The sequence below is a fragment of the Apus apus genome, chromosome Z (assembly GCF_020740795.1).
Source record: "Apus apus isolate bApuApu2 chromosome Z, bApuApu2.pri.cur, whole genome shotgun sequence".
NCBI lineage: Eukaryota > Metazoa > Chordata > Aves > Apodiformes > Apodidae > Apus > Apus apus.
The window spans coordinates 36,224,767-36,241,574 of NC_067312.1; the positions used below are offsets into that span (position 1 = coordinate 36,224,767).

The 16,808-nt window shown below is 39.6% G+C and overlaps 1 protein-coding gene across 4 annotated transcripts in view; it reads right to left on the reverse strand.

The window, feature by feature from the left end:
• Positions 1-12,868: 12,868 nt before the first annotated feature.
• Positions 12,869-16,808, reverse strand: part of SLC24A2 (solute carrier family 24 member 2) — a 109,564-nt gene continuing 105,624 nt past the window's right edge. For all 4 annotated transcript variants that reach the window (XM_051643187.1, XM_051643188.1, XM_051643185.1 and 1 more), the window contains one exon: positions 12,869-15,493. In XM_051643187.1, the coding sequence (XP_051499147.1) occupies positions 15,244-15,493 (250 nt within the window). In that variant the 3' untranslated portion in view covers positions 12,869-15,243. The remainder of the gene's footprint in view (positions 15,494-16,808) is intronic.

The following is a 16,808-nucleotide window of genomic DNA, read 5'->3' on the forward strand; positions in this document are numbered from 1 at the left end:
TTTTGTTTTCTTCTGCAGTGGGGTATTTCCTGTCCCTGTGGCTATGGAAGAAGCAGTATAGAGTTAGATTTTGACACTTAGAAGATTCCTAGCACTGCCTGACAGGACATTATTATAAAATTGCTGGAAATCCTGGGATTTCCCCTGCAAACCTGGAAAATTCTGTGGATTAGTGTGAGATTGTTTGGATGGCTGCTTCTGGGCTGTTCTAGGTGGTCCATTATAAAACCAGAAGAAGGTGTCAAGTGGAGTTCAGCAGGGAGTCTGTCTTTATCACCTGTTTAATTGTTCTGCAGTGCCCAGATGGAACTTCTGCCACCTCTGTGAATGGCAGTGAAAAGGATAGGTCAGGCAAAGGTTGGGAAGATTATAACTTCTGAATGAAGCCATCAAAAAAACCCAGAAAAAAACCAAAGCAAAACAAAAAACATGGCAGAAGGGACTCATTAAATGAGTGATGTCTTTTAAATCTTCCTGTTAAAACAGATAGATGCAGTCACAACATGACTTTTACTAATGTACTTCTGTAATCTGAACAAGCGTTGATCCAGGAAAAGGTTTGACATAACGGCAGCTGTCTTTTAAGTCTCATTATGGTATCTGAAGTAAAAGAAGAGGTAGTGATGTAAAAGAGTAGATTAATTCAAAGCTTGGACTGAGGCAGTTGGTTTTAGAAAATGTAATGTTTTGTCTTGGTTTCTGTAAAGTCTTTGCTGTTACTACTGCCACTGGAAGAGTGAAAGGTTAAAAGCACAAGCAGGATCATAATGCACCCTGACCTGCTCTTTGCCCCTCAGTATATGTATACTCTGGATTTAATACTTCTGATTTTTTTCAGAAATCTTTAGCATTGTAACTTGTGATGTTAGTACACTGTGCCCCAAGCTATCCATCTCCAAATGCCTTAACCTATGGTTTTCCTGGTATTCATGAAGCTGCAAACTTATGAAGAGCTGGACTGATTTTTGTGGCTGTGTTTGGTGCTGTCCCACCTTTGAAAGTTAATGTAAATTCTGCCTCTGGTGACATGTAATCAGGCTCCGATACCTTTCAAAGCATGCCACCAATGTGACTGCTCTGGCATATTTCTGTATGTGTTTGTGTGAATCCCCTGAAACGCCACTGTGATTATATGCCATACCTGCAGGGTCTTGCTGATATGCTACCCTCAAGTAAATGTCTGGCTCTCTGCTCACATATGATTGGAGAAATCCCCATAAAATTCAGTGATGCAGTCCTGTGTGCTAGAAATCTGAGGACCAGGTATGAAGGTAAGTCTCACAGGCTCCAGGTATGTTGTTGTGAGTCTTTCTCCAAGATTGTGGAAAAGTTTGTGTCAAATCACTATATACCATTTTAAACTGTATTGAAAGTGAGACTACATTCTGGCATTAGCTCACACACACATACAATGCCTCCATTCCTTCTTTTGAAATACAAGCTATGCCTTTGAGCTAAAAGTCAACAGTCTATGTTATTTCTATGGAATCAGATGTTACAATCCATACGTGGAACTGAGACAGATCATCAAGAAGTCTGAGTGACTTGTCCTTTGTCCATTCTGGAGAATGAAGTGCTCTCTGGCTTGGGTCTCCTGGTTTTTGAAGTGCAGCATATGCCAATTCCTAGAGAATGCATGTTTTTTTTCAATATGTAGAGCTGTGCCCATGCCAAAATAAGGTGCATTTATAAAATATTTCAAGATGTTAAGAGCTTTCCACCAGGTTTCCACCACAGGTCAGCTGAGATAGTGAGAACAGAGTAAGTGCCACATTTCTTCTTCCACAGACACAAAGGAGAGAGAGTTAATGACACAAAGCAATGGCTCATAGAGCACAACATGAGGCACCCAGCGAAGGGGAGGCTACATCTGCTGTCTGTCTAACAAATACTCAATTCTTACTTCATGCTCTGTGTTTGATCCGTGTCACTTCCCAAACTGTGATGGACAGCACTATGTATTTCCACTGATGGAAAGGGGTAATTAGCTTGGTGCCGGGAGAGGCCTAGTATGCCAGAAAAGAGCTATGATATATGTTGCCAATACCAGTCTTAGATTGTTTGCAGAAAGGGAGAAGTTCTGCAAGGAGAAAAATACATAGGAAAGGAAAAAAACCCAACATATCATAACTGATGTTGGTGAGAGCACCTGTGGTGTTTTGCAGTCAGAGAACATGTGACCCAAGTGCGTTGTCCTTTTGCCTCACTGCTCAGTTCTTTTTCCTCAAATCTTTCCATGCTGGTCATTTGCTTTGCTTGTTACCTTGATGTGTGTTTGTCCAATTTGGCATTTATTTGAATTTCTCATCTTTTCCTCTCTCTCTTGCTCTCTGCAGCAAATAAAGCTGCTGTGTCCTGGCTTTTGAGCTAGTACCTGCATTAGCAGTTAGTGAACCTTTAATTCTCTGTCTGTCCAACCACTGCTGGTGATTGTAGCACTGAAAACTAATACAGACAGGAGAGCTAAATGATACCTTCTAACCTGCTGTCGCAAGCCGGTACTGAGGGTTTAGACTTATATGGGGAAGAAAATAACAGTTTCCTGCATCTGCTGATATTGGTTTGAGTTTGTAGCCACAGTGAAAGCAGCATAGAAATGCCTATACACACTAGCATACATTGGACCTTAGTATACAAAGCATAAGAAATTTTACTCTTATCTCATGATACAAAGACCTATGCACAAGGAGTGCTCTGCTTGTGCCTAAAGAGAAAGATGTATCTCTTTCAAGAAGGATCAGCTTCTGCTTAAGAACTATGTTGTCCTAATGCACACTGCTGTCTTTTATACAAAGGACCAGACTCCACTGAATGGTGATGCATGCCTGGCATCAAATAGAACTTGTAGTTATGAGCACCAGAAGTTTAATTGTAAAGTGTGAAGGTTTGTTCCTTTTCACAAGTGCTAAATATTTTGATTAATTATTTTTATGCTGGGAGCAAAATTTTGTGTACAACTCAAGATCTCTCAATCCTCAGACTGTAACTATAGCTGATAATTTTCTATAACAATTAAAAATAATTAAGATAACTGAACAGTGTATGTTTTCTCCTGGTCAGTAATTAGATGTAAGGTTTTGCTGTAAGGCTGTATAGCTTTTTTCTAATAAAGCTGAACATTTAGAGAAGCAAATAGTTCTTAGAATTTTAATTAACCACAGCTTATTTCTTGGTTATTTACCACTTGTGAAGTGTATTATCTGTTAATACTGATGCTTCCATTTGTGAAGCTTATATATGGCATTTGTAATACAATTCATTGTGAATCTCACTGGTCACTGCAGCAATCAAAGCTACAGTACAGCAGGACAATGCCAAATGTAATATAGTGTAGAAGACTGAGAGAGTTGGGGCTGTTCAGCCTGGAGAAGAGAAGGCTCTGGGGAGACTTTATAGTGGCCTTCCAGTACCTGAAGGGGCTACAGGAAAGCTGGGAAGGGGCTTTTTATTTCTTGTAGTGATAGGACAAGGGGTGCATGGTTTCAGACTGGAAGAGGGTAGATTTAGTTTAGAGATTAGTAATAAATTCTTTAGTGTGAGGGTGCAGAGACACTGGCACAGGTTGCCCAGGGAAGCTGTGGATGCCCCCTTTCCTGGAAGTGTTCAAGGCCAGATTGCATGGGGCTTTGAGCAACTTCATAATGCAATTTGTGGCAGAGCTAGTGGCTGGCAGATTGTAATTTTTTTTTCCTCTCAGAGTGTCTGCTCAAAAGTCCTGCATGTAGGGTCTGTGACTTTAGCTGGTCTGGACAAGCTGAAGCAGATGCTAAAGCATCATTACACCAGTAAATTTTTTCTGTTTTCTTTCTGTAAGACAGGAGTGGTAGAGCTCATGTACACGGTGTCACCTTTCTGTTGCTATCAGGACTTTGGCACAAAACCACTGAAATGACTGAAGATGGCCTGTTTATGAAGGTTGCTCTCTGCTCCTTCCATGATGCCTGGTGGTCTCTGCAGATACCATGCTTTTAGCTGCCAAGTGATACCAAAGCCAGCTAAAAATAGTGTCAGTTATGCTGCCAGTGGGGCCAAACTGGCCTCTCCAGGAGGATGGACAGTGCCTGCAACCTACCTGAAAGAGCATGGCATTGGCATCAGTCTTATGCTGCTTCTCTCTTTAAACAAAGACCACAATTCTCTCAGGCATGTGATAGATTATGAAAGCACCAGTGGTCTACTGAGGTACTGATTAAGATGAAAAAGCATGAAAATCCTAGATACAAATGAAACAAATTTTGAAGCAGAGAATCTGAGTTGCACCAAGACTGTTTCATGACCATTTAAGCCAGGGCTGTGAATCTACTTCTACATGGGGGTACTCCCTACTGTCCAAGACTCATGAGCAGTAAAAAAGGACTGAGCCCTTCAAGCTCTGAGCCTCCACTTGCTGGGGCACTGCTTGTGACAGCCCTTATCTTGGATGCTGGGTCATGTAGGGAGCAGAGAGGACAGCAGTGTGGAGGGACCCAGGGAAGTGAAAACAGGGCTGAGGTCAGGGCAGGTTTGGCTCCACCACGTTTGTACTTGCCCTTCTCAGAACAACATCCAGGCAGGTTTTAAACAAGTTTTTAGCAGGACAGGTGGTGGTGACAGTGGTGGTGGAGAGATTGTCCATGAAACTTCTTTTCTGGGGAAAAATTATATGTTAGCAATAATGAATTGTACGGAAATTCTGCTTTCCAGTGAGTTTCTGGTGAGAGCTTTGCTGAAAATAATTGTTCTGAGTGGGGACTAATTTGGATTTTAGGGATTTTATTTTATATATATATTTTTTTTATATATATATATATATAATATATATTTATATATATCAAATAGGCTATAAAATATAACAGAACTATAACTGACATTTTCAGTAGAGGGACAAATGCTGAACAATACAGCATGTTACTCTGGAAGGAGCTAAGGTTTCCAATATGCAAACTAGTTTTTGTTTTATAGTCTTGGATGGTGTGAGATACGTTAATTCAAGCTCTTTAGGGCTAGTTTTAGCTAGCAGAATTCTACAACTATAAATGATCAGGCTACCCTCCTTTAATCAAGAAAATACGGATACCAAGTTAACAAGAGTTGGTCATTGCTGTGGGAGGCAAATTCTGACCAGCAATATGGCATGGATTCAAGGCAGGCAGGCAGTACATGGTGACAAGAGTAGGTCTAGATCTGCACAGGGGCTTAGAAAGTTCTGGAAGTAGTTACCCCTTTTCCTTCATCCTAGTTAGCAACCAAAAATAGGAAATAAGTGGTAGGGAGGAAGGGTTTTTATACTGTCTCAAAGCCATTCCTTCATTTTACAATGCAATTAAACTGGGCTGCAGAGAGACAGGAAGGAAGGTGATCTTTTAAGTGTCTTTTTAAACATAAATTGTAACTGATAGTTTTCTTACCAGTTTTCCACAGTCTTTCCCTCCTGCCCTGCTCTCTGGAATATAGCATCGGTCTCAAGGTCCAATGAAGTGGCATATTTTCCCTAGAAAGACAGGACACACAAACATACCCAGCCCTGCTGCAGGCGGTCCTGCACTACAGAAGAATCAGCACATCCAGTTTCACACATTTATCCCCAGTATAGGGGAATGTTGCAGTGGAGGGCTGGTATTTACTCATCACTGCTGGTGGAAGGTGAAAAGTAGCTACAGGTAACACAACACTTTGTGGGACACCTTGTTCACTCAAAGATCCGTGTCCATCTGTTGCTTAATGAAGGTGCTCATTAACTTAGGGGATGCTGGTAACTTCTCTGCCTATGACTCTCCTATTTGGCATGCAAGAAATGGTTCACTTTGAGTTTAAAGCCTCAGAGGCAATACTGTAAATTTATGGACTAATCAGTGGTACCTCATCACCCTACCCAAAAAACCCTTGTCCAAACCAATGTCTGTTATCCAAAATATGATGAGGAAATTTGCCTAAATAGGAGATGAAGGGATTATTAAAACATCTCTTTAGTGCTAAAATCAGTAGTCCATCTCTCCATATTCTTTGCAAGTATGTGGTGCATATACTTATTTCTTTGAGATGTGTTGACAGGACAGGAATTCCCTGTTTTAGAGGGAAGCTCTGAAGTCTTTCTAAGAGAGTGATCCAATACTCAGTTTTATCAATACAAATCACTTTTCTTCTTGTCAACAAACACTCCAAATATGACTACTTGTAAATTAAAATATGAATGAACAGAGGTGTTTGTTTTGTGGTTTTTTTATGGCCCTACGGATGAGGCAGTGAAGTACTTGCTCATGGAAGAGGAAATTAATACCAAGAAAACTTGCCATCATTCCCCCAGGCGGGACTGAGGAGGATGTGCAATCTATTTTTATTCGTCCCCTGCTCACATCAGTCATATGCCATCAAGGTCTGCTATGATAATCCAGGACGTTAAATCCTCTGCATCTTTTCAAAAGTGGCTGAAGTTGAGGCAGGGATCAAATGTTACCAAGCAGTGGGGTAAGACAACACACCACCACGGAGCACAGCTGTGAACACCTCTGTGTGTGTATGTTTGTGCGTGTCTGTGAGTATTCACTGCTCACAGAAAGACTAACACAGTCTTTCTTTCAAATTCTCCATCTTTAACTTAAATTTCAAAGAATCGCACATGTGCCTCTGTGACCTGCTCCATACACCTTTACTTTTTGTATGATGTGATTGACCTTGTTTTTCCCATTAGGCAGGCATGAACATCTTGGGACAATCACCATTCTCAACTCTCAGTCTATTTGCAAATTTTTGTTGTTGTTTACATCTAAAATTGTAAAGCTGTTGTATGGTTGAAGATGAATGAAAAATCTCTGCCCTTAGCTCACATCCTTAGGGTTGGCACAATGTATATAAAACTGTCTTGACTCACTGTGGAGAATTACTTCCTGGGGGCACTATAGGAGAAACAGTAATGTGGGAAAACAGAACTTGGATTCTGCTTTGTTTAACTTTCTTGGAAGCAGCTGTGCAGAGGAGCTCAAGATGAGCAGTGCTTAACTGGGTATTTGGCCTTGGACCTGACAAGCAGGCAAATTAATGTCCAGTGGGGGGGGAAAGGCCCAGCTCGCTGGCAGGAAGGAATGCACTGCTGTCCTTGTCTGCCTGTCCTCAAACCCAGCTGCCTAATGGCTGCATGGCCAGACTGGGCATGACTTGTGAAGTGAGGCTCCACAGTCAGAGGTTGTGCAGTACAGGCCTGGATCCAAGCCTGTCTGACTTCATGTGGTGACTTGCATATGAAGTGAGCCAGCCCTGGGCATTAACAAATCTTGAATTTACATACAAAGCAGGCACTGGGCATCTCCCTTACCTTTTCTTAATTAATAAGCATTATTAGTTTGTTAAGAATCCATCAATACACTGGTTATGACCTAAATCCCACCTCATCAAAAGGTAGTAAATTAGTTCTTGAATCCCGTTTGGCACAAGAAAAGCACCTCCCCTGGAACAGGTCAATGGGCATGATCCTCTCTTCTTCCCCCGAAGGCAGGGACGCCTCCTTGGGTGAGATATCGTGACTTTCACCTTTTGGGTAGGGGTAAAAGCATCCCCGGGTGTACTGTGTATTGTATAGTTTTAAATTGTTATTATTGCTAGCAATATAAACATCTATTCATAGCACTATTTTTGTCAATACATTTATCAACTGCAATCTTGAACTTGCATCTGTCATCTTAATAAATTACCTTATGTTTATATCTAACTACTTTGCCACTTTTGCAAGGTTTTTTGCCTTCTCGGGACATAATAACACCTATTGCAACCTTTTATAAGTTGGAAAGTTTCGCTGATTATGGGTATTTTTAACACTATCAATTTTATTTTGCTGCTATATTTATTTATTTATTTATTTTGTTTGTTTGTTTATAAGTAGTATTCATATAATGACAGACTGAAAAAACCCAAACATCCTGGCTGGCAAGAACAACAGACTGTACAGCTTGAAGATTAGAGAATGCGTCACACTGAAGAACGGCATTCAAATCAACCTGTGAGCAAACGTGTCATTAAATAAATGTAAGAGGAACTTGGCCCAAGCAGGGACCACAGGATTCCAGATACACACTGCTCCAGGAAGTTATCTTCTGGTGGATTCACACAGGACTGTAGATGAAAAATCCTTCTTTAACTGAAGTTTAAGGTCACTGGAACATGGATGTTTTCCTTACTCTGTGTATGCACAGTAGGTAGCACAGTGATGCTGCAAGAGACAGTTAGTGAACTGCCTCTTGAACATTTATGATGAAAAGTAGCATTGTAGATCATCATTCAACCCAGAGCTGGTAGTTAAAATACTATTTTCAGAGCCATAAGAAGCCCAAGATAATTAGAACAGAAGATACTGAGAAAAATGACACACCATTTAGCCTTTTGATTAGTATTTATTGTTGTTATTGTTATTCACACTTAGACAACTCAATTACATGAAGTGATTTATATGAGGAGCTCTGTATTGATATCATAAGGTGAGAAAGTGTACATGCCACAGTGAAACATTCTGTAGATATAGTGAAGTAGGAGCTTTGATAGAAGGGATTATTTCCAAGAACCTATGTACAAATAAAGGTAACTTTCATACTACATACAAACTTATATTCACAGATAATTTACTGATTAAGAGATACAAGGGTTTAATCTAATGAGTAATGATCCATACACATAAACACATGAGAAAACTTGGAATTTTCAGGGGGTTGCATGGACTGGTTTCCATGGCAATATATTTTTAAGTTAGAAAGTGTAAAATGGGGGACTTCTTCAGATTTTTCTTACAGTAAGTTGAAAATGAGAGATGAAAGAGTATGAAAACTACAAAGTGAAACAAACAAGCTAAAAAAGCTTTATTACAAAAATAGCATCTGATTCTCAAGTATAACATGCTACTATTATTTTTGCATGATAATGCAGTAGTCTGATCTTGCCATCTTAAGTGACTGAAATGACTTCTACTTGTGTAAGTCAATTCCCCAGAGTCATGATTGCAAAATTAAAACTATGTAATAGAGATCTTGATAATGGAAATGAACACAAAACCAAGCAAAATTCCTTTGGCATTAATTTTGATGGGAAATTAGAAGAAATTGTTGATTTCTATTGGATAGCCTGACCCTGGAAACTTATCTTCCAAACTTAAAAAAGTATGAGGAGCTTACTTTACTGTGATCTCAGTGGGAGAAAGCATTAGAGTAACAGGATGATTTAATTGCTTCACTGGGCCTGACTCTGCAAGCCCTGTGTTCCTTCTGGGGTGAACAAGGATGTCAGGATTGAGCCCCTGTTGCAAAAACAGTGTGTAGCATTTTGTAGCATCCCACAGGGAAGTTCAAGAGAATGAGCAAACTCCCCCGACTTACAGTTTCACTAAGGCAAAACCAGATCCTGCTTTACTGTACATTTATTTGACAGTATTTTACATTACACCTTAAAACAGAGACATGAAATGGATTCTTTACTTTTAAATTAATGATCCCCTTATTTAGAAACCCCATACTAGTCTTCTGGGTTTTTTTATGGCTTCATTTTTGCATTAAGACAACTATGTGACATAAAATAAAAGTAAAAAAAAAAAATAGTAAAGTGCAAGATCTTTAAAAACACAAACAAATTTGTTTGGATTAGTTTTGTGTTTAATGAGAAGTGAATTTACAATAAATCTACATGAATGTACAGTTCATTTAGCAATCCTGAATTACATTATTTCTTACTCAATCCTGTCCTGAACCACTTATGGCTCATGTAGGAACAATGTGGCCAGGCGTGTGTCTGGTCTACCCATGTCCCAAGTGGTTACATGGCTTCTAGGCTGGGGCTGACCTGCATCTGCCTGGCTGGCTGGCAGCAAGGACTCAGTGCCACACCAAGGTGACTACATGGCTTCTGGAGAAGTCATGGCTTACATCCAGCCAGGCAGGAGCACAGGCAGGGGCACACAGAAACTACCTGCATCCATCCACGCAGATAAGTCCTGAGATGCCATACACTGACAACACTAGTGACATGCAGTAGAGCTATAGGATAACTTGTCTGGACTACAGGGCTGTGATCCAGCTACAACTTCTGTGCTGGATGGGTGTGCTGAATTGCATAACTTCAACCTGGAAGTTACTCTCCCCAGTCCCAAAGAAAATGACAGATATCTAAATACTGATATACCTGTAACTGATGTCAAGAGAAGGACCATTTTAACATCAAACAGCAGTGAAACTGACATCTGTTGGAGGACTGGAGTAGGACTCTTCTCCATATTGTTGAGTACAAACCACCTCACTTACTAATCTCAAAATCACGTTCTGCAGATGTGTCCAGCTGAAAATTCCTGCACCAAACTTCTCAGGAACAGCAAGAAAACACGAATCACCTGCTCAAAGGAACTCACCATGCCAATCTCTGTTAGTTGTGTTATTGTTAGTTACAAGAGGTAAAATAGTTTCCAAGATTAGAAGTGAATGCAATCTTTCTCTTTGCACATAACTCCCAGGGCAATTATATTTGTTACGCAAATGCATTTATGAAATATGGGATCCCAAGTTAAAAATCTGTATATTGCCCAAGTTAGTGGCAGAAATCTTCTGGATTTCAGTGAGTCAGTTGTTGGATAAGGGATTATTTCTTTGTTATAATAAAATAGATCCATCTGATACAGACTCATGTTCGATTTAGAATACAAGTTATATGGACCACAAGATTCTATTTTAAGGAATTACTGCTGAAAGAAGAATAATTAAAAAACATTGCATATCCCCTTTTTTTTTTTTAATATAGATATATTATTTTTTTTAAAAAATATGTAATGAAGTAAAAGAAAACCAGAGAAATAATCCCTTAAAAACACCCAAACATTAAGAGTATTTCTAAGCATCTATTTTTTACAGTACTTGGTTTAACCACATGTTTAATCTACTGCTTTGTGGACCTTCATATCCACACACAACAGTACCATGAGTGATAGTGACCATAAACTACTTCAGAGTAGCGTACATGGAAATTACATGGTAGGTTCATTGCCATTACAAACATCAAATGACATCTAAACAAGCTTGTCACCCACTGTGCCTTATGCTTTATGAAGATTATGCAGACAGCCACATCAGTTGAGTACATAAGCACAGCCTGTCTGCACTACAAGAAAGCACTAGCTTTCAGTAAAGTAGTTAATTTAAAATACAAAGAATTTTGCTGAAAGCTTTTTCCATGTCTACATGTAGCTCTTGAGGAGCTCATCCTCATTTCACTATTTTATCATGCTTTTATAGCATTTATCCTACAGATTCAACCATGGTGGCTTTTGCAGAAAGAATGTTTCATTTGAGGTTTTCTGGTTTGGTTTTTGTGTGTGTGGCGTTTTGTTTGTTGGGGGGTTTTTTGGTTGGTTTTTTTGTGTGTGTTTGGTTGGTTTTGTTGTTGTTTGTTGGGTTTTTTTAGCAGAAAACAGCAAATACTTCTAGGACTCCAATGGTATTTTGTACCCACTCCTGCTTTAATTTCAGTGAAGTCAGTGCAGAAAATCTTTAACACAGGTTACAGTCTGATCCATAATGCTACTGAGATGCTACTGGAATTCCCTTCCAAAAATCATTTCCAACACCAGTTCTGTTCAGGTTTAATGGTGCCACAGAGAGCTGGCTATTTAACCTGAAGTTGCATTCTTATCTTACTGTATTACCAGCCTCATGTTGTCCTGAAAACACTAAGCCAGAACAGGATCTCAACTGTAACACCAATTTCTGTGTTAATGATTCATTTGTGTTTCAAAAGGTTTATCCAGAGTGCAGCATCAATTGAATAAATTATTATAGGTATACAATCAGGTATAGGAGGCTGACCATCTTGCTTTAGAAATTCAGGTAGGTTGCAGGACCAGATCCCTACTGAAGTAATTTAGAACTTTGAAGAAAACAGAAATTTTACTTCTAGGTATAAAATGTTGAGAAATACTAATGAAACACATACTGAAACAGTTACGAACAATGAGAAACACTTCATGCTGGGAAATTTACTGTCACTGTAAAATAAGAGTGTCCTAGAAAGTGGTATGCATTTTTGGTGGACAGTTTATGGACATCCAGTCACTGGGTGACAGCAGCTCTCAGCTGTTCTCTTTTCAAACTTCTCCTGCATGGGATAAGGGACCATGCTTCTCACTCCAGCCAGATCTCTGTCTTCTCTTATGTTGCCTTATAATCAAAGAGCACATCAGCATGCAAATATCATGAAAAAATTTATCCTAGCAGTTTTGCAGAAAGCTGCCTTGGGAAGTATAACCAGTTTTCACAACCAGCCTCCAGAGAAAACAACACACAACTGGAATCTCTCCTGTTACCTCTGGAGCTGAGCTGCCATTGACCACACTGCTGTTTGGTGACTTGAGTAACGATCTACCCAGCAGACACAAGGCAGTGGAAGCCATGTGGTATCTCACTCCTGAGAGGAAACAATTATTTTTAATACCTTCCAAGATAAATATGTAGATAGGGGCAAGCAGATACAGGAAAGAAACAAGTCAGATACATCCTAGGACAGTATACAAATACCATTACGGGATACCAGCCCTTAGCCCTACACATAGAAGTTTTCCTTCAAGCTGTTAATGACAGCAATATTCGTCTGAAACATTTGAACAATGCAGGGCTTTTCATCAGTTACTCTGTTCTCCCTGCCTGTCTTCAGCAGGGCAGTAGCCTCTGCTGCTGCCCTCACGCTGCAGAGAGCACTAGAGCATAGGAGTTTCTTGTGTGGGAGTTGCACACCACAGTGGCCATGAAATAATAAATGGGGAAAAAAAAAAGAAAAAAAAAAAAAAAGGAGTAATGTAAGTGCCCATATACAGGCACCTATCATGATCCTTCCTGCACAGGCTCTTCAGATTGCTCTTATTCTGCTCACTTGGGAAAGGTTTGCGTGGGTCATGCAAAAAACCTGTTTTGAGCACCATCATCAGAAATAAAAAGCATTTGGTAACTCCTCGGGGACAGATTATAATGTGGAGTCAGCTCTGTATTTTGGGACACCTGTTTCGTTTGAGCTCAGAATTTGGTTTACTGATTTGCTTTCCCAAGATTGCTGCTCCTGTCAGCAGAGGGCACAGCAGGTACATAAACACCAATCCTTCTGTCTTGCATGCCTGCAGAAACAAATGCTAAGAGGTAGCAGCACTATCGTGAAGATGGGTCAGGATTTTGGAGCAATGAAGGATCTCAAATACATAAATTTTTGCTCACAATGACAGAAGCTCACATTACAAAGCACTAAGCAGCAAGAGATGTTGCAAATGTATGGTTAAGATCAAATACTGATTCTGAATGTAGCTAGGACTTAATACTTTAGGAGAAGACATGAGTAGCACACATTGTAACTCCTAGTTTTCTTGCTTTTGTTCATTAGTATCTCACTTTTTTCTTCACGAGATCATATAATATTAACATTTTAGCAATTTTTAATATGTATTTTTTACTGTTTTCTCTACCATTATATTGTCAAGTCCTTAGTCTCTAAACAGATTCTGTTATATACAAACACATATAATAGGAAAATAGTAAAGGACAAAGGTGATGAGTGAGATACAAACAGCATGGAACACAGAGAAACAGACAAGACAAAATGTGCTGAACCTTCTCTTACACAGCTGTAAGCATGGCCTTGCCATTGTGAGTGCAATATGAATACAAAACAATGCCGGAACAGGTCACAGAAATGTGCTGAAATTTCATGAACTCTAACCACACAAAATATTTGAATAAACAAACAACAATTATCTGAAATAATTACTTAATGCACATTTGAGTCCTCCCTTTTTTTTTTCTTTTTCTTTTTTTAATAATCCAAACTATAGGAAAGATTAACACTTTGTTGCTTACTTCCCCCTTGTATTTGTGTTCTAGGTTTGGATTTTCTCCTTCCTTTACAATTTCAGGAAAATAATACTGCATTTTCACTCCTTCCTGGGCTTCTTTAGGCATTCACACTTCCAGCAATACTGAAAATTTTTCACGTAGGTCTCCTGAAGCTCCACTATATTAAAAATGTTAAGTTTCTCTTACCTAGTTTCAAGATTTATAACAGCAAATATGAACTGCCCCAGCTTTGTACACCAGCTGGAGATCTCTTCCAGCAATGGCTATCTGTAGCTGTGAAGGTTCTTACACACTAAGTAATAGTGAAAGTTAGACTGTAAAATATATATCCACTTCAGCAATTAGGCTGTCACTTAACAATTACTTGTATTTTCTGTATGAAATACTATGCATAAGCAAATTAGCCTTTTTTCTTCTGGCATGAAAAGGCAAACTCATTATGATAACAGCATCTGAAAGCCATTGGTACTGTTGGTATTGCTGCATTAATAAGAATGGTGTGTTCACACAGTAGTTGTATGATCTCTCTGCATGCTGTGTTGCTATTAGATAAGAAAGAGTATCCCCATTTTGGTCTTTGCATGTGAATGCAATGAAAATCTGCACCAGTTACAAAATGGCCAGGCAGCGTTGCCCCTTCAGTGCCAGGTATCTGAAGAGTTTTGCAAGATGAAATTAACCACTATTTACATTCTGCTGATTGTCTTTACTTGCCTGTGATACAGAGGGTCAAAACACTGAGGAACTCGCTGGCTTTGCTGAAATCACATCATATTCATCCATTTACATGAAGAGATGTCCAAGCTCTTTGCTGTGACTCATGCACTCTGTGGATGCTTTCCACTCAGGAGTTTCACCAGAAAAAATCCCGTACCAGGATGAATGGGGGCTGGTGCCCCCACAAAGTTAGCATTAGCATTCCCCTTAGAAGATGAGAGCTTTAACAACTGAGCATGCTGTGTGTCTGTGTATACTACTACAGAGAATAAGAAGCCTGCAGACTATGTGCCATGGGCACAGGAGAAGCAGTAGCTGTCACTGCTTCCGTGTGTGCACAGCAGGTCCAGCACTGAGCGGTGAGGATGTTCTACAGCAGACAAAGTCCAGTGCAGCTGGACTCTTCTCTTCCTCTCTTCCTCTCTTCCTGTTTTCCTCTGTTTTCCTCTGTCTTCCTCTCTTCCTCTCTCTCTTTTTCTCTTCCTCTCTCTCTTTCTCTCTTTCTCTATTTCTTTATTTATTTCTTTCTCTTTTTTAAAATTGAGAGAGAGGAAATTTACAAATCCATGGGTTATTCTCATAGACAACTTTTGGTGTGGTTTTTCATGGTTTCATTTTTACTTTTTTTTAATTATTTTTTAAAATAAATATCTATGTTTGCTTGTTTGTTTTTTTTCTTGAGAAACAGCACTTTCCATTAGATGGAGACAGGACACTGGATTATTTTGTCCTCCAGGAGGACGCTGACAACCAGGAACACAAAATAAAGCCCAAACATGAGAAAACCCAGGAATTTATTCATCTTCCACTTGCAGAAAGCGATGGAGAGGATGACAAAAAGCAGCATGATGAAGAGGAGGACAATTGCACAGAACAGACCATTGCTGCTGACCTGCACTGGGGCCATGTTATTAATCACAGCATACAGGAGCCATGGAAGAGGAAGGCTGTTAAGAAACAGAAAAATAGATCAGAAACATTGCAGAGGTGCAGAAAGGGGCACCAGAAAGTTTCTGGAGGCACTTCAAAATACAACTAGAGGCTTCCTGCATAAAGCATTTAATATGAACATAAATCTAACTTGTCTGCTTGCTTGTGGTTCTTGGGGAGAAGAAATGGGATTTAAGCTTCTCCCTATTCCACTAGTTATGTTGGTGAATTATATTTCCCTTGCCTGACAAATCACCTGGCATGCCTGTGAGCTGGGAGGCACCTCTCATTTGTTTCTGAATTTCAAACCATCTGTGGAAGAATCTCCTTCAAATCTCTTTCCAAAAGCCTGCATTACAGCAGAATGGGTCACCTGAAGACATGTCCTTGACATGAAGAATCAACACCCTGCAAGGCACTCCCCCAAAAGCTTAGCCCTTAAAAGCTTTGATCCATATTTACAGTATAAACCTATGTTAAAATGTGCACTTCAACTGAACTCCAGCTTAATTTCTATTTCTGTATTTGCTGCCATTGCATTTCTCATCTCTGATGCCACAGAATGAGGCAAAATCCCTCTGGAAGATGTGAAGCCAAAATTAATACTTAAGCCATTGAGTGGAGCTTAGCAGGCTTAAAAAGCATGAAGAGAGCTGTCAGAAGCTCACAACATTCAAACTTTGAATAAGCAGCTCAAGAAAGAATAATTTATTACAGCCTCAGTACTAACTAAACCAGCCTACAGCTCAATTGTACCACTGCTGTTGTAAATACATAAGATCTAGCAGATTGGTACAAGAAAACAACACCCCCATTGCCAGGAAGACTAGCAATTTTTAAGAAAAGTAAGAAAGCATTGAAAAAGCAAAAAGTTTTGTAATGCATCCCTATGCACTCTAAGTTGAAGTGCATGGTAATGGCATTTCTTGCAGGCCTGCTGCTTATAGATTCTAAGGTAAAAACTTTATGCTTCTGGATTAATAGAAAAAAGTGGCCCAGTTTTGCTGCTGTGCAAAAAGGTCCTGCCATTAGCTAATGGATGGATTAAAAAAGCCATTTACTTTCTACTCTAACTTTAGGCTCCCTTTTTGTACCTGTGAATAAAACCATGATCAGTTCTATGACTAGGTTGCATAAGACTACAACTATGATTGGACCTGCTCTTCTGCATGTGTGATTGCAAGAAGCTGTCAAAGACAGGTAAACTGAGAGTATGGACATGGTTCTCAGTGCCTCTGTCCTGTGTGGAAGACAGGAACGTGAGCATAAAGAGAGTTTGTATATTTACTGCACATTTTTTAAATGCTGAGGTGTAAGTTACAACATTTCTGA